Source organism: Bombina bombina, chromosome 6 (assembly GCF_027579735.1).
Source record: "Bombina bombina isolate aBomBom1 chromosome 6, aBomBom1.pri, whole genome shotgun sequence".
In the NCBI taxonomy this organism is placed as follows: Eukaryota; Metazoa; Chordata; class Amphibia; order Anura; family Bombinatoridae; genus Bombina; species Bombina bombina.
The window spans coordinates 1,086,703,122-1,086,728,706 of record NC_069504.1 but is presented as its reverse complement, the minus strand read 5'-3'; the positions used below and the strand labels follow the sequence as shown (position 1 = coordinate 1,086,728,706).

The 25,585-nt window shown below is 40.0% G+C and overlaps 1 protein-coding gene across 1 annotated transcript in view; it reads left to right on the top strand.

Annotated features, from left to right (window-relative positions):
- AGK (acylglycerol kinase) overlaps positions 1-25,585 on the top strand; it is a 204,290-nt gene that overhangs the window by 105,119 nt on the left and 73,586 nt on the right. Inside the window, 1 exon segment of the mRNA XM_053718997.1 lies at positions 14,431-14,500. Within this exon segment, the coding sequence (XP_053574972.1) occupies positions 14,431-14,500 (70 nt within the window).

Here is a 25,585-nt window from a genome sequence, read left to right as displayed (position 1 = left end):
CCATTTAAATATATGTGATGAATGTGACATAGTGTCCAAACAAAGTAGGGACAATGATGCCACTGATAATGATGTTGCCCAAAATGATTCCTCAAGCGAGGGGAGTAAGCATGGTACTGCATCATCCCCTTCTGTGTCTACACCAGTCTTGCCCGCACAAGAGGCCCCTAGTACATCTAGTGCGCCAATCCTTCTTACTATGCAACAATTAACGGCTGTAATGGATAATTCTATTAAAAACATTTTGTCCAAAATGCCCACTTATCAGAGAAAGCGCGATTGCTCTGTTTTAGATACTGAAGAGCATGAGGACGCTGATGATAATGGTTCTGACATACCCTCACACCAATCTGAAGGGGCCAGGAGGGAGGTTTTGTCTGAGGGAGAAATTTCAGATTCAGGAAAAATTTCTCAACAAGCTGAACCTGATGTTATTACTTTTAAATTTAAATTAGAACATCTCCGCGCACTGCTTAAGGAGGTGTTATCTACTCTGGATGATTGTGACAATTTGGTCATTCCAGAAAAGTTATGTAAGATGGACAAGTTCCTAGAGGTCCCGGTGCCCCCCGATGCTTTTCCTATACCCAAGCGGGTGGCGGACATTGTACATAAGGAATGGGAAAGTCCCGGCATACCTTTTGTTCCTCCCCCTATATTTAAAAAATTATTTCCTATGGTCGACCCCAGAAAGGACTTATGGCAGACAGTCCCCAAGGTCGAGGGGGCGGTTTCTACTCTAAACAAACGCACTACTATCCCTATAGAAGATAGTTGTGCTTTCAAAGATCCTATGGATAAAAAATTAGAGGGTTTGCTTAAAAAGATGTTTGTTCAGCAAGGTTACCTCCTACAACCAATTTCATGCATTGTTCCTGTCACTACAGCAGCGTGTTTCTGGTTCGAAGAACTAGAAAAGTCCCTCAATAAAGACTCTTCGTATGAGGAAGTTATGGACAGAGTTCAAGCACTTAAATTGGCTAACTCTTTTATCTTAGACGCCACTTTGCAATTAGCTAGATTAGCGGCGAAAAATTCAGGTTTTGCTATTGTGGCGCGCAGAGCGCTTTGGCTAAAGTCTTGGTCAGCGGATGTGTCCTCCAAGAACAAATTGCTTAACATCCCTTTCAAAGGTAAAACGCTGTTTGGCCCTGACTTGAAAGAGATTATTTCAGACATCACTGGGGGAAAGGGCCACGCCCTTCCTCAGGATAGGTCTTTTAAGGCTAAAAATAAGCCGAATTTTCGTCCCTTTCGCAGAAACGGACCAGCCTCAAATTCTACACCCTCTAAGCAAGAGGGTAATAGTTCTCAAACCAAACCAGCCTGGAGACCGATGCAAGGCTGGAACAAGGGTAAGCAGGCCAAGAAACCTGCCACTGCTACTAAAACAGCATGAAGTGTTGGCCCCCGATCCAGGACCGGATCTGGTGGGGGGCAGACTCTCTCTCTTTGCTCAGGCTTGGGCAAGAGATGTTCAGGATCCTTGGGCGCTAGAAATAGTTTCTCAAGGTTATCTCCTGGAATTCAAGGAACTACCCCCAAGGGGGAGGTTCCACAGGTCTCAATTGTCTTCAAACCAAATAAAAAGACAGGCATTCTTACATTGTGTAGAAGACCTGTTAAGAATGGGAGTGATTCATCCTGTTCCATTAGGAGAACAAGGGATGGGGTTTTACTCCAATCTGTTCATAGTTCCCAAAAAAGAAGGAACATTCAGACCAATTTTAGATCTCAAGATTCTAAACAAATTTCTCAGGGTTCCATCGTTCAAGATGGAAACCATTCGAACAATTCTTCCTACCATCCAGGAAGGTCAATTCATGACCACGGTGGATTTAAAGGATGCGTATCTACATATTCCTATCCACAAGTAACATAATCGGTTCCTAAGGTTCGCCTTTCTGGACAAACATTACCAGTTTGTGGCACACAAAGGTACTAGGGTCCCTTCTAGCGGTGCTAAGACCAAGGGGCATTGCAGTAGTACCTTACTTGGACGACATACTGATTCAAGCGTCGTCTCTGTCAAAAGCAAAGGCTCATACGGACATTGTCCTAGCCTTTCTCAGATCTCACGGGTGGAAAGTGAACATAGAAAAAAGTTCTCTGTCCCCGTCAACAAGAGTTCCCTTCTTGGGAACAATAATAGACTCCTTAGAAATGAAGATTTTTCTGACAGAGGCCAGAAAATCAAAACTTCTAAGCTCTTGTCAAGTACTTCATTCTGTTCTTCTTCCTTCCATAGCGCAGTGCATGGAAGTAATAGGTTTGATGGTTGCGGCAATGGACATCGTTCCTTTTGCACGAATTCATCTAAGACCATTACAACTGTGCATGCTCAGACAGTGGAATGGGGATTATACAGACTTGTCTCCGACGATCCAAGTAGATCAAAGAACCAGAGATTCACTCCGTTGGTGGCTGAACCTGGACAACCTGTCACAGGGAATGAGCTTCCGCAGACCAGAGTGGGTCATTGTCACGACCGACGCCAGTCTGTTGGGCTGGGGCGCGGTCTGGAAACCCCTGAAAGCTCAGGGTCTTTGGTCTCGGGAAGAATCTCTTCTCCCGATAAACATTCTGGAACTGCGAGCGATATTCAATGCTCTCAAAGCTTGGCCTCAACTAGCAAAGGCCAAATTCATAAGGTTTCAATCAGACAACATGACGACTGTTGCATATATCAACCATCAGGGGGGAACAAGGAGTTCCCTGGCGATGGAGGAAGTGACCAAAATAATTCAATGGGCGGAGTATCACTCCTGCCACTTGTCTGCAATCCACATCCCAGGAGTGGAAAATTGGGAAGTCGTCAGACTTTCCATCCGGGGGAGTGGGAACTCCATCCGGAAATCTTTGCCCAAATAACTCAATTATGGGGCATTCCAGACATGGACCTGATGGCGTCTCGTCAGAACTTCAAGGTTCCTTGCTACGGGTCCAGATCCAGGGATCGCAGGGCGACTCTAGTAGATGCACTGATAGCGCCTTGGACCTTCAACCTAGCTTATGTATTCCCACCGTTCCCTCTCATTCCCAGGCTGGTAGCCAGGATCAATCAGGAGAGGGCTTCGGTGATCTTGATAGCTCCTGCGTGGCCACGCAGAACTTGGTATGCAGACCTGGTGAATATGTCATCGGCTCCACCATGGAAGCTACCTTTGAGACAGGACCTTCTTGTTCAAGGTCCATTCGAACATCCAAATCTGGCTTCACTCCAACTGACTGCTTGGAGATTGAACGCTTGATTTTATCAAAGCGTGGGTTTTCAGATTCTGTCATTGATACTCTTGTTCAGGCTAGAAAGCCTGTAACTAGGAAAATTTACCATAAAATATGGAAAAAATATATTTGTTGGTGTGAATCTAAAGGATTCCCATGGAACAAAATAAAAATTCCTAAGATTCTATCCTTTCTACAGGAGGGTTTGGAGAAAGGATTATCTGCAAGTTCTTTGAAGGGACAGATTTCTGCTTTATCTGTTTTACTTCACAAAAAACTGGCGGCTGTGCCAGATGTTCAAGCTTTTGTTCAGGCTCTGGTTAGAATCAAGCCTGTTTACAAACCTTTGACTCCTCCTTGGAGTCTCAATTTAGTTCTTTCAGTTCTTCAAGGGGTTCCGTTTGAACCCTTACATTCCGTAGATATTAAGTTACTATCTTGGAAAGTTTTGTTTTTGGTTGCAATTTCTTCTGCTAGAAGAGTTTCAGAGTTATCTGCTCTGCAGTGTTCTCCTCCTTATCTGGTGTTCCATGCAGATAAGGTAGTTTTGCGTACTAAACCTGGTTTTCTTCCGAAAGTTGTTTCTAACAAAAACATTAACCAGGAGATAGTTGTGCCTTCTTTGTGTCCGAATCCAGTTTCAAAGAAGGAACGTTTGTTACACAATTTGGATGTAGTTCGTGCTCTAAAATTCTATTTAGAGGCTACAAAGGATTTCAGACAAACATCTTCTTTGTTTGTTGTTTATTCTGGTAAAAGGAGAGGTCAAAAAGCAACTTCTACCTCTCTCTCTTTTTGGCTTAAAAGCATCATCCGATTGGCTTATGAGACTGCCGGACGGCAGCCTCCTGAGAGAATCACAGCTCACTCCACTAGGGCTGTGGTTTCCACATGGGCCTTCAAGAACGAGGCTTCTGTTGATCAGATATGTAAGGCAGCGACTTGGTCTTCACTGCACACTTTTACCAAATTTTACAAATTTGATACTTTTGCTTCTTCTGAGGCTATTTTTGGGAGAAAGGTTTTGCAAGCCGTGGTGCCTTCCATCTAGGTGACCTGATTTGCTCCCTCCCATCATCCGTGTCCTAAAGCTTTGGTATTGGTTCCCACAAGTAAGGATGACGCCGTGGACCGGACACACCTATGTTGGAGAAAACAGAATTTATGCTTACCTGATAAATTACTTTCTCCAACGGTGTGTCCGGTCCACGGCCCGCCCTGGTTTTTTTAATCAGGTCTGATGAATTATTTTCTCTAACTACAGTCACCACGGTATCATATGATTTCTCCTATGCATATTCCTCCTTTACGTCGGTCGAATGACTGGGGTAGGCGGAGCCTAGGAGGGATCATGTGACCAGCTTTGCTGGGCTCTTTGCCATTTCCTGTTGGGGAAGAGAATATCCCACAAGTAAGGATGACGCCGTGGACCGGACACACCGTTGGAGAAAGTAATTTATCAGGTAAGCATAAATTCTGTTTTTTAGGGGGCACATTCCAATTTTCCAATTTGGAATTTTCACATCTGTCATCATGCACCCATGTCCTATCTGGGTCATTTACTGAAGCCGGCCAATGTAATTTACCCCCATCAAACCATATATTTTTGAAAAGTAGACACCCTAAGGTATTTGAAATGCTGGTATTTTAACACTTTCCATGCACTAATTCAACCACCAGTCTTTGTCAAACTTTTGGGTAGTCATTTTTTTGTGTTATTTTTTCACACATTATACTTTAGGCATGGATTCTCCAGTCCTGTTATGTATTCCTGCTAAAGAAGACCACAATATGTGTTCAGCAACATCTGAGTACAGTGATACTACCTATGGATAGTTTTGTTGGCTTGTTTGGGGGGTGCAATGCCAAACTTCTGACATGTTTGGGATTTTTTTGATTTAACATATCTTTTTGTGATTTAACATATCTTCTTTGCCTATCTTCTTTTTGGGGGCCTTTTTACATACCCCAATTTATTTGTCATGAATGTATATGGAGTGTTTTGATGCTTTTGATGCAACCGTTTTAGCCAAAAAATTGGAGAAAGTGTATGGTGGTAATATTTCAATTCTCATTTTTACACACACATTGCTTTTTGACTATGATTTAGGAGAGCCTGTTGTAAGTTATTAGAAGAAAACACACCAGGTTGTTTTCGGCAAGACGCCCTGAGTACACCGATACCCCCCATGCATAGGTTTTACAGGGGTTTTGGTAAAATACAGCACCAATTTTAGAACTTATAAAAAATAGAACAGTGAAATTTAAAATCTGGCATAGTAAAAGTAAAAAAAACATTAACAGTAAACATAATCGAACCCCCCAAAAAAAACACAACGGCAAATGTAAAAGAAAATATTTTTTTTACCAGTGTGTGATACTGCTTAAAGCAGTCCCCAATGCAGAGTCCAGGCTGTCCAGGGCAATCAGGACAGTAAAAGGTGGTGTCCTTTCTCTGCCCCCTCTTGGTACAAACTCCGTAATTTTTTTATTTTTATTTTTTTGTTAAATCTTTTTTATTGAAAGGAATCTGTCCATACTTTACAACAATCTTTGGCAAATATATCATCATAGAATTTCAAGAGGAAAAGAAAAGAAGATATAAAACATATAAAACATTGGTACAGACAAATAAAACGTGAACAGAATATCACTACAAAAGCACCTTGGTTTGCAATAAATGTCATGTCTCTTAATATAAACCTTGATATTATGCATGAATATTAAAGCTACAGTGCAATAGTTCTCTGCCAGTGTTATCTTTAATTTAGTATTTGATTTTATGTTATTTCTCAAAGGGGTCTCTAGTTAATGCTTGATATTGTTTGAAAAGCTCAAAGGTTTTTAATGTATTCATCCCACAATGCTTGTAGCATGAGAAAGCTTTCTATATTACCATTTTTATAAGCAGTGTATTCCTCCAGCTCCAGCAGCTTTGCCACTTTGCTTCTCCACATATTCATGGATGGGGGATGTCTTTAGATTTCCATGTCCTTGCAATGAGGACTTTAATAAAAATCCGGAGTAAGGGTTGTAGGTGTATAGTGGGCAATTGTACAGATTTATTTCATAACCAAATCTGGGGATCTGGGGGGATAGTTGCCTGCAAAATGTGTTCAACCTCATTAATGACCTCGTACCAATAATGATTAATTTGTGAACACCACCACCACATATGTCCCATACTGCTCCCTACATGGCCGCACCTCCAGCATCTATTACTAGTTTTGGGGAATAGGCGGTGCAATTTTCTGGGGGTTAGGTACCAACAATGTAATATCTTGTAGTCTAAGCTGAGGTAGAGGACTTTTTGGTGTTACAAAACATATTTATTGCCGTTTGTGGGAGGATGATTATTCCCAGCTCTCTTTTCCACATTTCCATGGCATATGGAAGATTGCCTGGGAGGGGCTGTTTCAAGATTTTGTATATAATAGAGAGGGAATGTCTCACCGGGGAACTAGATAAATAAAGTTTCTCTATATTGGTGGGGGAACGGGTTAAGTTGCATCTATGTTCATGAGTGGTGATATAATTATGTAATCTCCTGTAGGAGAACCAGTTCCTAGCCCATTCATACCCTTTATCAATCAGTTGGTCTTGTGTGCTTATGGAATCGTTAGTAGTTATGTGATGGATAGGAATATCTCTATTGGTTCTATCCAGCGAATGGTGGATACTAAAGGAGGCTATCGAGAAGTCCGGGTTATGAATTAGAGAGGTCAGTGGGCCCGGTCTAGACGACAGGCAGGGGTAACGCTTAAAAGCTCTCTCCCACTTGGAAACAGACTCCCTCGTAATTGGATTGGAAATCATCTTAGACCTTTCGAGAAAGTCAGGTCTCCAACATAGGCTTGCAAGTGGGACCTCCGATCCTATGTTCTCCTCCAGTCAGACCCACCTCTGGGTCTGGCTTTATTTATTCTGGGCGGCTTCCTTTGCCATACAAAGGAGCCAAATATGCTCTGAATCTGAGGGATGTACCTAGGGGGCAGAGGGATCAGAAGTGCTTCCATAATATAAAGGAGTCTTGGAAAAATGTTCATTTTTAAAGTATTTATGCGCCCAAGCCAGGAAAGTTTCTTAGATCCCCAAGAGGATAGGTCACGTATGATTGCAGCTTTAATTGGGAGGTAATTCGTTTGGAATATCTTATTAAAAGAGTCGGGCAGATGGATGCCAAGGTATTTCATTGCCCCACAACACCACCTAAATGGGCATCTATTTTTAAGGGAACTGACCGTGTGCTCCAGAAGGTTGAAGCCCAAAATTTCAGATTTGTCCTGGTTAACCAAGAAGTTCAAGAGATTATTAAAGGTGGAAAGTTCAGTCAGGAGTTGGGGCAAGGATTTTTCCGGGTTCGTCAGTGTAAAAAGGATATTGTCCGCAAATAAAGAGAGCTTATATCCATCCCGTCACAAAGAAATCCCTGTTATTTCTAAATTGTTCCTAATTTTAGAATCTAAGGTCTCGACAAGGCATACAAAAAGTAGGGGCCAGAGAGGGCAGCCCTGACGAGTGCCGTTCCTAATTTCTATCGACGGAGATAAGGTGCCATTAATAATGAGCGCTGGGGGATGCGATTTAAAGTGGTAGTGCCAAAGCCGAAGGCCTTCAGGGAGGCTCTCAAGAAGGACCAGTTAACACGGTCAAATGCCTTTTCGGCATCTGTTGAAATAAATACAGTCGGGGTATTAACATCATTGACGTGCCAAATTAAATGAATATTGCGGACAGTGTTGTCCCTCGCTTCCCGACCCGGGACGAATCCAACTTGGTCTCTATGAATTAAGCTAGGAAGAAATCTGTAAATATGGATTGTCATTATTTTAGCGAAGATTTTTATATCAGTGTTGATAAGGGAAATCGGGCGATAATTAGAAACTTGATCTGGTGGTTTGTTGGGTTTAAGTAGAACCGAGATATGTGCCTGGAGTGCCGACGGGGGGAAAGACCTGTTATCATCTATACTCTGAAAGTATCTAAGTAGGTAGGGGACTAATATTTCCTTGAATTGGGAGTAATAGGAGTTTCCGAACCCATCTGGCCCCCGTGCCTTCCCAGAAGGAAGTGAAGAGATAGCATCCAAAAGCTCCTCTTCTGTATAAGGGGCATCTAATTCTCTATTTTGATCTGCAGACTCCGCATTTTTTATGAGGAATCTGCTTTGCGGCAGTAGGGGGGATTTTAAAAATAAAATGGGTAGCCCCAACTCTGCTCTCTCCCATCACCGCCCGGGGAGCAGGTGCATCTTGGTACAAAATCCCTGAAATGATCTGGAGCTGAAACTGTAAAAAAGTTTCAGGGTTTGCTTTTTTTAACAACAATCTGGGTTGCAATCTGCATTAAATAAATTGCAATCTTTTTGTACTAGGCCGTTATCTTCCGCATAAGTAGGTAGGGCTGCAGCAGCTGATCTGCTAGATCAACCCAACCCATATGCCGGTTATAAACTTTGATGCACACTGGCTTCATTGTGCTCTCAGCTTTGCCACGTGCAGAGACCTCCACAGTCCTCTCTGTCTGGATGGTTGAGTATACCCAATCTCGCTCTCACAGAGCGTATACACCTTTACTCCATACCTGGAGCGCGTGGAAGGAATATACTGCTTTAATCCCAGCCTTCCCTTGTACTTCATCAGGGATTCATCATGCATACATTCCTTCCAGAAAATGGGGGTAGAGCAAATGGGGCTACTGCTCCAGTAGGAGCGGATGGAGGGTTTCTTTATGATGCCCATCATCATAGTCAATGCCCATTGCGGCTTTGCCAAAAAAGTGTCAGGCTTTGATGGGCATATAAATTAGTTTGGGCGACAATGTTCCCCAATACATCATCGCCCAGAATCACCTCCATAAACTGTTGGGGGCTAAATCCTGCCACATCCACATTGATGCCAGTATTTGCAGTGAAGGGCAGGATATCTGGCCTCTGGTGATGAGGCATTACCCACTCTTCAGCAGCAATGGCAGCTGGAGCAACACGTCTCCTTCTGGCAGGGGGGCTTGCAGCCACAGATACATTACTATTAGTTGAGACTGTAATTATGTATCTAAGCTTATGGCAGGGTCAAAATTGGGGTCCGAGTCCGACAAGGATGGCATACGCCTCCTCAGCACTATTTGTTCTCTGTGACATGATTTATTTTTTATCTGTCGCAGAGAGAAAAAAATCAGCACAAAAATTAAATTTAAATTGACTAAATAGCTCTGAAAAGAGCCTTTGGTTCCCAATTTTTTTTTTTTATAATATTGACTGGCAAGCTAGGGGTTAATGGCTCTGAAAAGAACCTTTGGGTTTCACAATTTTTAACAAATATCTCTCTCTCTCTCTCTCTCTCTCTCTCTCTCCTAAACACAGATCTCTCTTTCTCTCTCACAAAAACGTAAGTGAGGAGAGGGAGGGAGAGCCACGCTGGTCAGAGTCAATATTTACTAATATTGACATGATCAGACAAATGGAACATTTTATTATGATTTTTTGTGTGTGTGGGAGGCTCAGATTGGATGTCCCTAGCCTGCCCCTATGATGAGGCAGGGTAGGGACATCCCCTGAAGCCCCATAATGCACTGGCAATCTCCATCTTTGAAGCCACATGGGGAGGGGGGGCTATATGGCTATTTTATTAAAAAAAATATATATATATATATGAGTGATCAAAACAGAGCCTGGCAGTCAGGAACAGTATTGCAGGATACCTCAACATCGAGGCATCGCCGCAATACTGTTTGAGTGGCTGGAAGCGATCTCAATCACTTCCAGCGTTCAGGTTACCCGAGGACGGGTCAGGCGCGTCCTTGGTCCTTATCTGACACCCTTTGTAGGACAAGCCTGACACGTCCTCGGTCGCCACGGGGTTAAAAATATATAATGTCCTTAAGAGAAATAAGTTGACACCCAATAATTTTTATAGGAAACTAGAAACAAATCCAGCGAGCTCCAATAAAAAAATAGTGGTAAGTTTATTTGATAGATTGAAAAACACACTTAGAATAAGGGGGTAAAAAAGATCTCACAGTTCGATGTATTTTCTCCTTTAACGATAATGTAGCAGAGCTATACCATGGTAAAATAGAGGATGATGAAACTGATTTGATAATGGCTGAATAAAACAAGTTTTTGAGACAGATCACGTTTTTTAAGTTGCCTTAATAAGTACAAACATTGTTGATACTTTTTAATTAAAGTAAAAATATTAAAGGGACATTAAATACAAACATTTTCTTTCATGATTTAGATAGAACATACAGTTTTAAACAACTTTCCAATTTACTTCTATTATCAAATTTGCTTCATTCTCTTGGTATCATTTGTTGAAAGCACAGCAATGCATTACTGGTTTCTAACTGGTATATATATGAAGCTACCAATCAGCACCTAGAACCTAGGTTATTTGCTGCTCCTGAGCTTTCCTAGAGAAACCTTTCAGAAAAGTATAACGAGAAGGAAGCACATTAAACAATAGAACTAAATTGTAAAGTTGTTTTAAAAATTGCATGCTCTTTTTGAATCATGAAAGAAAAAATGTGGGTTTCATGTCCCTTTGACTTCTAATTTCAAATCATGTTGAATTGTTGTGCTATGGAATTTGTACAATGTAACTTTATAGATGATTCTTTAATGGGACATTCCAGCCAAAATTGGAATCCACATGGATTCATTTCAGTTTTGTGTAGAAGCATTTTTGTAATATACATGTATTAGCAAAAATGCTTCTAATAAAAGCTATAGCTGTTTCAAAAGTGTATTTACGTATGCACCGTGCACCAGCTTTTTAAACACAGCACTTGCTCAGAGAGCCTAAGGTGCTTGCACCAACTGGTAATGACTCAATTTGTTAATTGCTGACATAATACAAGCCCCACTGGTGCTCTGAGCAGCTGCAGTATTTAAAATGTTTCACATGCAAGTGCAGAGAAAAATGCTAACACTAAAACGTTTACTAGAAGCATTTTTGCTAATACTGTACATATATAGTGTTCATTTGTTCCTATTCAACGATGTAATGAATCTATGTGCATTTAAATATTGACCGGAATTCCTCTAAATTGGAACTTTCTGTTATAAGTTCCACTTTTGCTTATGGCTGCGTTGTGTCTTTAATAAACATAGCTGTACTTTGTGATCTGCTAACGGTAACAGGGTTGCTAAACTTTTTGACACTACATGTATTAGTAGACACAGCAGCACACTTGTGACAGAGCTGCAGCCAGGGGTGGAACTACAGGGGGTGCAGAGGTTGCAACTGCAACCGGGGCCCCGAGGGGGGAGGCAGCATAAAAAAAAATGTTGACCTGCCACTGCCTGCACTGATATCATGTGAGTGTGATGTGATGCTTCACTAGTGTCTCTGTCTCTGACTACAGGGGTTAGTGTTTCTGTTTTACCCATTGGTGTTTATGTGTGTATGTATGTATGTGACTGTGTGTGTATTTATGCATGTATGTGTGTATGTTTGTGTATGTATGTATGTGACTGTGTGTGTATTTATGCATGTATGTATGTGACTGTGTGTATGTTTGTGTATGTATGTATGTGACTGTGTGTGTATTTATGCATGTATGTGTGTATGTTTGTGTATGTATGTATGTGACTGTGTGTGTATTTATGCATGTATGTGTGTGTGTGTGTGTGTGTGTGTGTGTATGTATGTATGTGACTGTGTGTGTATTTATGCATGTATGTATGTGACTGTGTGTGTATGTTTGTGTATGTATGTATGTGACTGTGTGTGTATGCATGTATGTGTGTATGTTTGTGTATGTATGTATGTGACTGTGTGTGTATTTATGCATGTATGTTGTGTGTGTGTATGTATGTGACTGTGTGTGTATTTATGCATGTATGTGTATGTTGTGTGTATGTATGTATGTGACTGTGTGTATTTATGCATGTATGTTTGTGTATGTATGTATGTATGTGACTGTGTGTGTATTTATGCATGTATGTGTGTATGTTTGTGTATGTATGTATGTGACTGTGTGTGTATTTATGCATGTATGTATGTGACTGTGTGTGTGTGTATGTATGTATGTGACTGTGTGTGTATTTATGCATGTATGTGTGTGTGTGTGTGTGTGTATGTATGTATGTGACTGTGTGTGTATTTATGCATGTATGTGTGTATATTTGTGGAACCAGCGAAATACAGACCTCGTTACTACAGCATGGGGGGGCGGGCGGGAGGTAAACAGTGTCACTATACAGTACCACTATATACAGTATGGGGGGCTGGACCATGTCAGACTACTGTGGTCACTTTATAAAGTACTGGGGTGGGTAGGGTCAGGCCAGCCATCTCACCGGCAGATTACAGAATGGGTCACTAACTAACTATATACAGTACTGGTGGGTTAAACAGTGTCACTATAAACAGTAATAGGGGGGTCAGACTGTGGGCTGATTCACATTTTTCTTCTCTGTTAAATGTTAAAAAAAAAAAAAAAAGATATGTATCAAATTCACCTTTTTTTGGGTGGGTGGAGGGGGAACCTTTTTAGATTCTTGCACCTGGGCCCTGTGGTTTCTAGTTACGCCTCTGGGTGCAGCCTCATTCTCTTTATAAAAACAAAGCTGTGTTTAGAGGCCTAGCCTAGTACCTATTTCAGTGGATTTTTTTATGCAAATTTAAAAAAAAAAGACATCTGTAAAATCATTTGAAGTTTACTGAATTAAGCAATGCTGAATGGAATTAGAGTATCAGCAATGTTTAGTTTAGTAATGGTAAAATAAATGTTATTGCTTTGTCACAGCAGAAGTGACAGTTGAAATAACTGCATTTTATTGCCTGCAAATGTTGGTTTGATTGTCTGTTGTATATACCCTAAGACTGTGGATACCAAGTGGAATGACATACCCTTTAAATATTTGTCAAATTACAACGCACTTGTAAAGTTTTAATTGGCTTCTGGCTTTCTCTCCCTGTCTGACCTATACAGACATGAGATTCCGTCTAGCTATGCAGTCAAAACAAACATCACACATTTCACTGATAATAACCTTTTCTTCTAGGACTAATTGACATTCTGCCGCCCCAGTTTTAAAGCCGCTGATGAGCCAGAAGAGAAATATTACTGGTGCTCATCCTTCTATGTGTACTTGCAGTAATTTTTAATGGAAATTTTATTGTGCCATTGTCATTAAAATAAATTGAGGTGTAAGATGGCAGCTGTATTTTACAGTTAGGAAAAGTAATTGAGATGATTACAGAAGCCTTTGGGGGAAAATATTGTCAGTATTACCAAGAAATTGCTTTTTTCTTTATATTGTGTAATGGCCGAAGGTTACGTAGCCTGTGATAGTCCTTTCTGTCACTGCGTGTAGTGCACCATGTAGACTTGTTGGTTGCGGTGTAGTGAGCATGCAGAGGTATTGGGAATGGTCCCTTCTGATTTCTTGCTAATCCAGTATTTTCTAGACTTTGCAAAGTAGCATTATTTCACCTGGCAGCCATATACACAAAATGTCACACACACTCATTTAAACACACTCTCTCTCATGCAAACACACACTTGCACTCTCTATCATGCAGTCTCGCACACACTAATTACAGCAAAATTAAACAGGCCATTTTAAGGGACCTCTCCTGATAAATTCAGACCCTTTCCAAACGTTGTGCACTGCGAGCTGTGCATGGGATATGGAGTGTACCACCTTATTGGAATTCGCCTCTTCGAATTTAACAATTATTTTAGCATTGTTTTAGATGACTTATAAAACATAATCGGAACTGGAAGTGTAGTGCAAACAACACCCACAAATAGCTGCCATTGGCTCTCTGATTATGAGGTTGGACTCTGGATACTGTGCTGTGAGGTTGGGTTTAATGTATTCATAATGCAGCCGATCTATCTTCTATAATCAGTTTGTGTGTCTTGTTGGTGTGCCCGATCTAGCGTACAGTGCAGTAGCTTTAAACCAATCATACACTGCTGAGACCCAGTAGCTAAAAACAAAGGCTGTATATAAGTAGGTTTATTAGCAATATATTTTTAAAGAAGTCTTCTAAATGACATAAAGCTGTGGGCCATGTAAAAAGAACACAGCTAAAATAATAAATGTAGCACGTTTCCCTTGTATTCGGTTACCCAGAATGCAGCATAATCATGACCATGTTGTGATATACTGCAGTGTGTTTTGTTTCCTCTTCGCACGTTTCCCATTTTATTCTACCATTTTTATGTTCTTTTCCCCCTTCTTTTCAGGCACATATCTGAAGCTACACTTTCCATCCTGAAAGGAGAGACTATAAAACTAGATGTTCTACAGATAAAGGTGAGGGTGCAGTCCCTTATTAATCGTTATTACCCTTCTTAACTGAGTTACAATGTAAATTAGCCGCAGTACTCAAGACAACGCCTCTCTAACATGTCCACATACTAATTCTAATTGTTGTAGAGTAGATAAATAATGTTGTTACTAAATCTGTGAGATTTATTTGAAATTCCTACTTGTATAATCCTTGATACCTCTCTGTTACATTTAAAGGGACACTGTACTGCAAAATTGTTTTCCCCTTAAAGTGCTTTTCAGTGACTTGTTTTATCAACTGCAGAATATTAAATGTATGGAAAACTTGTCCTTTTAAGTTTGTGAAAACCACAACCAATTTGAAGGGAATGAGCTTGAAGAAAAAGTCAACATCATTATCTTATCATTTACACAAATGCCTCCTTATCAATCTCTTTATGCACAAAGGAGAGAGAAAACTGAAATAAATTATTCAATACCTCTTTTTCCCATTTCCATTGGGCTGCTGCTGCATCTTGTTTACATAGCCTTTCTACATGGAATACTGCAGTATTCATATTTTCAGTATAGGTGGTGGTTTGAACAGGTAACACAGTTATTTAAATTGACAAAGTAAAATAACTATTTGTAAACATTTTAGGTAAAATAGATCATTGGGGATTCATGAAAGTTGAGAGAAATGCACAGCACAGTACACTGTCCCTTTAACCGGGGTAATAGTTGCTGCTTATAAAGAAGAGGCAGAGGTAATATTAAGCTTATTTTGGCACAGAAACAAATTACAAGACTTCATAAACTTTATTGAAATCAGTTGAATTCTGTTTTAAGATAAAGGAACCTAAGGTAGAAAAGTATAGTTGTGAAATTGCTTTGTTTAACTATAATGAAACCGATAGAATATAAAGAAACGGTAAATACTTTCATTTCCATCGTTCATTTAATCAGGAAGCAGAACAGACCAGTGTTTCATGATTTATTTGTAATAATGCTATACGTTATACAGGGGACCAGTGTGCTGCCACAGTTATACAATACAATGGAATTCTTCTGTGGCACTTTATAATTTTGTGGAGTTTTGCTATTTTTAAAGGAATTAAAGGGACATGAAACCCATTTTTCTTTCTTTCATGATTTAGAAAGAGCATATTTACTAATTTGCTTCATTCTCTTGATATCATTTGCTGAAAAGCATATCTTGATATGCTCAGTAGCTGCTGATTAGTGGGTACACATAGATGCCTCGTGTGATTTGCTCATCTATGTGCATTGCTATTTCTTAAACAAAGGATATCTAAAGAATAAAGCAAATTAGATAATAGACGTAAATTGGAATGTTGTTTAAAATTGTATTCGCTATCTGAATCATGAAAGAAAAAACTTGGGGTTTAATGTCCCTTTAACGTAAGATTTAAACATCTGCAGATACATTTGTAGCAATATGCACTTTGGTATCTCTCATATCCATTCATCCAGTACGCTAGCTCTTGGTTTACAACAGGGTAGCATTCCTGAACTAAATGTAGCAAATAAACAAATAGAGCAAAATGAACCTTATAATATATTGTTATGTTACAGGCCCCGCTCAAAATTGACGACATTAGTACAATGTAAATATGAAAATAACGTCTCTGTAAAAGAATAGTACATTTTTAAATTATTATTTTTTTTAAAGCTTTTTTTTGTTAACAACCGCGTCATATTTTTGTTGACAAATCACAATCTTCCCAATAGTGTCGTTCACTTTGCTGCAACAAAACCCCCGCACTGGAAAAAACAGACAGCTGCCTTAACCAGTGCAGGAGCTACAGCAACATTAACAGCGCTATGGAGTGTGTTGTGATTTTGTGACATTAAAAAAACACAGTGCAGACAGGCAGGCTAAGTAGAAGGGTCCGGGTTTTTTTGGCACGGACCAAATGTAGTAAAGGCTTTCTCAATTTCTCAATTATTTGCAATAATCATGTACATACTGCACAATTTTTGATCATTACATACAGCAGTAGACTCTCATTCATTAAATGTATAATACAAATAAAATGCAATAACACTGAATTTGAATTTAGGCAGTAGGTTTTTTTTCTGACAAATTTCAGTTATCTTCCATGTCTCTACCCACTGATCAGCCAATCACACGCTCATACACTGTGAACTCTCGCACATACTCAGTAGGAGCTGGAGCCTCAGAAAGACTGTGCACAATCTATACTATAATTGCGTTTGTAATGTCCGTCGGCAGTTGCGCATGCATCCTCAATGGAATGTTGGCAGCGTGAGGACAAAAGAATTCACCTGGATGCAGCGAAGCTGCATTCCGGTGAATTCCGTCCGAAAATGGCAGGGTGGTGAAAGAATCCACCGATTACGCTGCATCCCGGTGGATTCAGTGAAGGCAAACGGAGCATTACAAAAGCAATAACTAATCGCCCACCTTAAAGTATTTTTTTTTAAAAACTAACCGCCCGCATCAAGTATTAAAAAACAAAACACCGCCCACACGAAATATAACAACAACAAAAACCTACACAAAGTATTAACTCCTTAACCGCAAAACCCCTACATTGCAATAAACCTATTTACCCTATTAACCCCCAAACCGCAAAACCCCTATATTGCAATAAAACTATTTACCCTATTAACCCCTAAACCACAAAACTCCCACATCGCAATAAACCTAATTAACTTATTAAACCTTTAAACCGCCAAAACCCACAACGCAAATAACTATTTAAATAACTAAGTACAGTACACTAACCTAACACCCCCTAACACCTCATTAAATAAACCCATATTACCTAAAATACATTCTAAAGTTACAAAAAAATAAAAAAAAGCTAACTTTACAGAAAATAAAAAATAAAATTACAAAATTTAACAAAATTAAACCTAATCTCTATGAAAATAAAAACACCCCCTACTCTAAGAATAAACTACCAGTAGCCCTTAAAAGGGCTTTTTGCAGGGCATTGCCCCAAGATAACCAGCTCTTTTACAAAAAATATACAAAGTCCCACCTAACATTAAACCCCCCCCACCCCCCAAAATAAAAGAACCTAACACTTAAAAACCTAAACTACCCATTGCCCTGAAAAGGACATGTGTTTGGGCATTACCCTTAAAAGGGCATATAGCTCTTTTACTGCCCATCCCTAATCTAAATAAAACAACAACCCCCCCCCCCCCCAAAAAAAAAAACCTTAAAAAATCCTAAGTCTAACCCCCAGGTTGGTACTCCCAGTTCCTGCAGTCCAGTGGAGAAGGTCCTGTTCCAGGCGATGAAGTCTTCTTCCAAGCACAACCTCTTCTTCTTCCAGGAACATCCTGCGCGGAGCGGTGCTCTCATCCTATTGGCTAATTTAAACAGCCAATAGGATTTGAGTAGCTTTCATTCTATTAGCTGATTTGAATTGGAAGAATCAAATCAGCCAAAAGAAATTCATGGGATGCCATCTTTAATTGCGTACCTTGAATTCACTATTCAGTGTACGGCGGAGATCGTATGAAGAGGATCCTCCACGCTCCATGGCTCTGTGGTCGCCGGTCTTCAGCTCCGCTCCGCGCAGGATGTTCCTGGAAGAGGAGGTTGAGCTTGGAAGAAGACTTCATCGCCTGGAACAGGACCTTCTCCCCCGGACTGCAAGAACCGCGAGTACCAACCTGGGGGTTAGACTTAGGATTTTTTAAGGTTTTTTTGGGGGGGTTTGTTTTATTTAGATTAGGGATGGGCAGTAAAAGAGCTAAATGCCCTTTTAAAGGCAATGCCGAAACAAATGCCCTTTTCAGGGCAATGGGTAGTTTAGTTTTTTTTAGTGTTAGGTTTAAGGGCTACTGGTAGTTTATTGTTAGAGTGGGGGGGTCCTTTTTATTTTTATAGTGATTAGGTTTAATTTTGTTAAATTTGGTAATTTGATCTTTTTATTTTCTGTAATGTTAGCTTTTTTTATTTTTTGTAAACTTTTTTTTTTTTTGTAACTTTAGAATTTATTAGTTTAGGTAATTTGGGTTTATTTAATGGGGAGATAGGTTAGGGGTTGTTAGGTTAGGGGGTGTTAGGTTAGGGTACTTGGTTATATAAATTAGGTTATTTCTCTTGTTAAGTGTATCCAGTCCACGGATCATCCATTACTTGTGGGATATTCTCCTTCCCAACAGGAAGTTGCAAGAGGGTCACCCACAGCAGAGCTGCTATATAGCTCCTCCCCTCACTTCCATATTTAGTCATTCTCTTGCAACTCTCAACAAAGATGGACGTAGTAAGAGGAGAGTGGTGTATTATAGTTAGTTTTTTAACTTCAATCAAAAGTTTGTTATTTTTAAATGGTACCGGAGTGTACTGTTTCATCTCAGACAGCATTAGAAGATGAATCTGCCTGTGATTTCTATGATCTTAGCAGAAGTAACTAAGATCCACTGCCGTTCTCACATATTCTGAGGAGTGAGGTAACTTCAGAGGGGTAGTTAGTTGTAGTAGGTGGCGCAAAACAAGTTGCTATTCCCAATGTGTCTTACTGTAAATATGTGTGATAATATGTGGGCTCAATATATGTTAATGTTTTGATGAGTCCTAATTTTATATTCTCTTTTGGAAAAAATGGATGTCGAAACTATTTAAACCCCTTAATGACCACAATATACCCTGTATGTCACTGGTCGTTAAGGGTTTTTTCAGGACATAATATCAAAATTTAGCAAGAACACTATATTAATGCCCTCCCTCCAGCAGGCTTTGTGGAATAGAGCAGTCTCAATGCTGGTGGCAAGACCGCGCTATAAAACAATCAAGTCCCAAAAAAAGGCCAGTGACATACAGGGTACGTCGCTGGTCCTTAAGGGGGTTAAGAAATAAATATGATCCTTTATTTGATTATGGTAAATTTACCCAATAGTAGTGATGCTAAAAGTACAGTTAAACAAAAATTATTACAATTCCTTCAAAGTTTAAAAAATGACACCGGTATCTCTATGTATAAAAATGTACATAATATATAAAAAATAAATTAAATTAAATAATAACGTTGAAATCTTATAATTTATACAGTTTTGGGTTTATCACAAGTTGTAATTTCTAACAGAATGTTTGTAGATACAATTTTATAGTGGATAAAACAATAGTTGCTGTATAGTTCATATAGGATACTTTGTTTCAAGTTCAGCTATGCAATTGAGATCTTATCTTAGGCAACTATATATCAAATGTAGAGGTATGTTGGTGCGATTTTTATCACACTATAATATAAGTATACAAATTAGTACCTTGAAGTGTATCTGTTTGATATCACTTTTGTGAGATAATTGCGGTTAAATAAACGCCGCTATGCCAGTGTTTTGATTAAGTTTCAAGATCAAGCTGGTGGCAGTTCTATATGAGCTGCTGGCGGTTAAATAAATGCCGCTTTGGTTTCCTCTTATTAGGTGGGCTTATCTGTTTGCTGCGAGAAAATTCACTTTTATATAAGTGTTTGGGTAGTTGTCGTGGCCGCTCAGTTACCTTATCCTTTGTCGGTCAGTGACCGATCGCGCTCTTAAGGGTTTCTTGGTGGGATCTTCGTTGCGGTTAAGTGCTAACCGTTTGCTGATGTTTTTTAAGTATCTCCGGTTTTTCTATTCTGTGGCTTGTCTGTCGGTCAGTGACTGATCACGATGGTATGGTTGTTGGATAACCTCCTGATGTGGAATTTTTGTGTGTCTTTCCGGTCTGTTGTTCCCAGGTTTCTTAGATGTCGGTCAGTGACCGATCTGGGTGCTGAAATGTGGTTGTTGGGATAAGTAGAAAGTTTGTAGGATAAGTAGAAAAAGGATTTCTAGTTATCAATGTGATCTTTGCGGTTAAAATATATGCCTGCTCAGTGGGAACTTGAATATTTCAACTGGGTATAGCTGGTATTCACTTTGTCTTCTCAAATCCTGTGCAGGTGTGCTCTGGTATCAACATGTTTTGGCTGGACAGCCTTTTTCAAGATCTTTGTCACTGACCGACAAAGGATAAGGTAACTGAGCGGCCACGACAACTACCCAAACACTTATATAAAAGTGAATTTTCTTGCAGCAAACAGATAAGCCCACCTAATAAGAGGAAACCAAAGCGGCATTTATTTAACTGCCAGCAGCTCATATAGAACTGCCACCAGCTTGATCTTGAAACTTAATCAAAACACTGGCATAGCGGCGTTTATTTAACCGCAATTATCTCACAAAAGTGATATCAAACAGATACACTTCAAGGTACTAATTTGTATACTTATATTATAGTGTGATAAAAATCGCACCAACATACCTCTACATTTGATATATAGTTGCCTAAGATAAGATCTCAATTGCATAGCTGAACTTGAAACAAAGTATCCTATATGAACTATACAGCAACTATTGTTTTATCCACTATAAAATTGTATCTACAAACATTCTGTTAGAAATTACAACTTGTGATAAACCCAAAACTGTATAAATTATAAGATTTCAACGTTATTATTTTAATTTAATTTATTTTTTATATATTATGTACATTTTTATACATAGAGACACCGGTGTCATTTTTTAAACTTTGAAGGAAATGTAATAATTTTTGTTTAACTGTACTTTTAGCATCACTACTATTGGGAAAATTTACCATAATCAAATAAAGGATCATATTTATTTCTTAAATAGTTTCGACATCCATTTTTTCCAAAAGAGAATATAAAATTAGGACTCATCAAAACATTAACATATATTGAGCCCACATATTATCACACATATTTACAGTAAGACACATTGGGAATAGCAACTTGTTTTGCGCCACCTACTACAACTAACTATAACTCTTTAAACTTTGGGATAAAGTTTACTTCAGGTGTGCTAGATTCCCCACCAGCTAGACAGTCTAAACCTACCAAACATTCAGTAACTTCAGAGGGGGAATGGCGTGCAGGTTTTCCTGCAATAAGGTATGTGCAGTTAACATATTTCCAGGGATGGAATTTGCTAGAAAAATGCTGCTGATACCGGATTAATGTAAGTTAAGCCTTAAATGCCGTGATAGTGACTGGTATCAGGCTTATTAACAGAGATACATACTCTTATAAAAGTGCAATATAAAACGTTTGCTGGCATGTTTAATCTTTTTTATATATGCTTGGTGATAAAACTTATTGGGGCCTAGTTTTTTTTTTTTTTTTCCACTTGGCTGGCTTGATTTTTGCCTAGAAACAGTTTCCTGAGGCTTTCCACTGTTGTAATATGAGTGGGAAGGGCCTATTTTAGTGCAGCTAAAAATACTGACAGAGACATTCAGCTTCCCTCTGCATGATACAGGACATCTCTGAAGGGCTCAAAAGGCTTCAAAGTCGTGTTTGAGGAGGGTAACAACCACAGTAAACTGTGGGCAGTTGTTGTGACTGTGTTTAAAAAACGTTTTTGTCATTTATTATTCCGTTTTTTGTTATTAAGGGGGTTAATCATCCATTTGCAAGTGGGTGCAATGCTCTGCTGACTTGTTACATACACTGTAAAAATTCTGTTAGTGTAACTGCCTTTTTTCACTGTTATTTCAAATTTTGTCAAAATTTGTTTCTCTTAAAGGCACAGTAACGTTTTTTATATTGCTTGTTAACTTGCTTTAAAGCGTTTTCCAAGCTTGCTAGTCTCATTGCTAGTCTGTACAAACATGTCTGAAACAGAGGATACTTGTTCATTATGTTTAAAAGCCATGGTGGAGCCCCATAGGAGAATGTGTATTAAATGTATTGATTTCACCTTAAACAGTAAAGATCAGTCTTTATCTATAAAAGAATTGTCACCAGAGGGGTCTGTCGAGGGGGAAGTTATGCCGACTAACTCTCCCCACGTGTCGGACCCTTCGCCTCCCGCTCAAGGGACGCACGCTAATATGGCGCCAAGTACATCAGGGACGCCAATATGGAGATTACTTTGCAGGACATGGCTGCAATCATGAATAATACCCTGTCAGAGGTATTATCCAGATTGCCTGAATTGAGAGGCAAGCGCGATAGCTCTGGGGTTAGACGAGATACAGAGCGCGTAGATGCTGTAAGAGCCATGTCTGATACTGCGTCACAATATGCAGAACCTGAGGACGGAGAGCTTCAGTCTGTGGGTGACGTGTCTGAATCGGGGAGACCTGATTCAGAGATTTCTAATTTTAAATTTAAGCTTGAGAACCTCCGTGTATTGCTTGGGGAGGTATTAGCTGCTCTGAATGACTGTGACACGATTGCAGTGCCAGAGAAATTGTGTAGGCTGGATAAATACTATGCAGTGCCGGTGAGTACTGATGTTTTTCCAATACCTAAAAGGCTTACAGAATTATTAGTAAGGAGTGGGATAGGCCCGGTGTGCCCTTTTCCCCACCTCCTATATTTAGAAAAATGTTTCCAATAGATGCCACTACACGGGACTTATGGCAGACTGTCCCTAAGGTGGAGGGAGCAGTTTCTACTTTAGCAAAGCGTACCACTATCCCGGTTGAGCACAGTTGTGCTTTTTCAGATCCAATGGATAAAAATTAGAGGGTTACCTTAATCCGGAGGTGTTTGCAAGGTTTTATTTTACAGCCCCTTGCATGCATTGCGTCTGTCACTGCTGCGGCGGCATTCTGGTTTGAGGCCCTGGAAGAGGCCATCCATACAGCTCCATTGACTGAAATGGTTGACAAGCTTAGAACTCTTAAGCTAGCTAACTCATTTGTTTCTGATGCCATTGTTCATTTGACTAAACTAACGGCTAAGAATTCCGGATTCGCCATCCAGGCGCGTAGGGCGCTATGGCTCAAATCCTGGTCAGCTGATGGGACTTCAAAGTCTAAATTACTCAACATTCCTTTCAAGGGGCAGACCTTATTCGGGCCTGGTTTGAAAGAAATTATTGCTGACATTACTGGAGGTAAGGGTCATACCCTTCCTCAGGACAGGGCCAAATCAAAGGCCAAACAGTCTAATTTCTCTTGTTAAGTGTGTTCAGTCCACGGGTCATCCATTACTTATGGGATATATTCTCCTTCCCAACAGGAAGTTGCAAGAGGATCACCCAAGCAGAGCTGCTATATAGCTCCTCCCCTCACATGTCATACCCAGTCATTCTCTTGCAACCCTCAACAAAGAAGGAGGTCGCCGAGAGGAGCTGGAGTTTTTACTTAACTATTCTTCAATCAAAACGTTTGTTATTTTAATGGCACCGGAGTGTGCTGTTTTTTCTATCTCAGGCAGTATTTGGAAGAAGAAACTGCCTGCGTTTTTTTTCTATGATCTTAGCAGGCGTAACTAAGATCCACTGGCTGTTCTCGACATTCTGAGGAGTGGGGTAACTTCAGAAACTGGGAATAGCATGCGGGGTCCTCCGCAAATGAGGTATGTGCAGTACATTATTTTCTGGGAATGGAATTGACTAAGAAAATACTGCTGTTACCGTATGATGTAAGTACAGCCTTAAATGCAGTAGTGACAACTGGTATCAGGCTGATAAATGTATGCGCAGTCGAGTTATTTTCTAGGGACTAGAATTTGACTGAGAAAATACTGTTAAAACTGAAATAATACTTAAGCCTTAATCTGCAGTGGTAGCGGACTGGTAGCAGGCTTAGTGATAAATTTGCATGACATTGGAAAATGTTGTTTTTTAATAAAACGTTTACTGGCATGTTATTCGTTTTTGTGAGGTACTTTGGTGATAAATCTCTTTGGGCATGATTTTTTTCCACATGGCTAACATATATTTTCTGCATGGAAACCGTTATATCAGGGCTCCCACTGTTGTAATAGGAGTGGGAGGGACCTTGTTTTTAGCGCCTTGTTGCGCAGTTAAAATTATAGCACAGTCTTCCTGCTTCTTCCTCCTTGATCCAGGACGTCTCTAGAGAGCTCAGGGGTCTGCAAAATTCATTTTTGAGGGAGATAATCAGTCACAGCAGATCTGTGACAGTGTGCTTGACTGTGATTAAAAGCGTTAAATCTTAATTGATATCCGTTTTATCCGTTTTGGGTATTGAGGGGTTAATCATCCTTTTGCTAATGGGTGCAATCCTCTGCTAATAATACACTTCTTGTTAAGAATTGTTTAATTATATTTGTATTTTTGAAGCGCTGCAGTGTTTTTTATATTGCTTGTAAACTTATTGAAAGTGATTTCCAAGCTTGCTAGTTTCATTGCTAAGTCTGTTTAAACATGTCTGATTCAGAGGAAACTGTTTGTTCATCATGTTCAAAAGCCAATGTGGAGCCCAATAGAATGATGTGTACCAATTGTATTGATATTGCTTTGAATAAAAGTCAATCTGTACCGATAGAGAAACTATCACCAGACAACGAGGGGGAAGTTATGCCGCCTAACTCTCCTCACGTGTCAGTACCTGCGTCTCCCGCTCGGGAGATGCGTAGGATTGAGACGCCACAGTACATCTAGGCCCTTACAAATCACTTTACATGATATGGCTAATGTTATGAAAGAAGTATTTATATAATATGCCAGAATTAAGGGGCAAGCGCGATAGCTCTGGGTTAAGGACAGAGCGCGCTGATGACACGAGAGCCATGTCTGATACTGCGTCACAATTTGCAGAACATGAGGACGGTGAGCTTCATTCTGTCGGTGACGGTTCTGATCCGGGGAGACCGGATTCAGAAAATTTCAAATTTTAAATTTAAGCTTGAGAACCTCCGTGTGTTACTAGGGGAGGTATTAGCGGCTCTGACATGATTGCGACACCGGTAGGCAATTCCAGAGAAAATGTGTAGGTTGGATAGATACTATGCGGTGGGCGGGTACCGGGTGTGTACTGACGTCTTTCCTATACCAAAAAGACTTACAGAAATTATTAGTAAGGAGTGGGATAGACCCCGGTGTGCCTTTTTCCCCCTCCCCCGATATTTAGAAAAATGTTTCCTATAGACGCCACCACACGAGACTTACTGGCAGACGGTCCCCTAAGGTGGAGGGAGCAGTTTCTACTTTAGCCAAGGCGTACACTATCCCGGTGGAGGATAGCTGTGCTTTCTCAGATCCAATGGATAAAAAATTAGAGGGTTATCTAAGAAAATGTTTGTTCAACAGGGTTTTATATTGCAGCCCTCTTGCATGCATTGCGCCTGTCACGGCTGCAGCGGCATTATGGTTTGAGTCTCT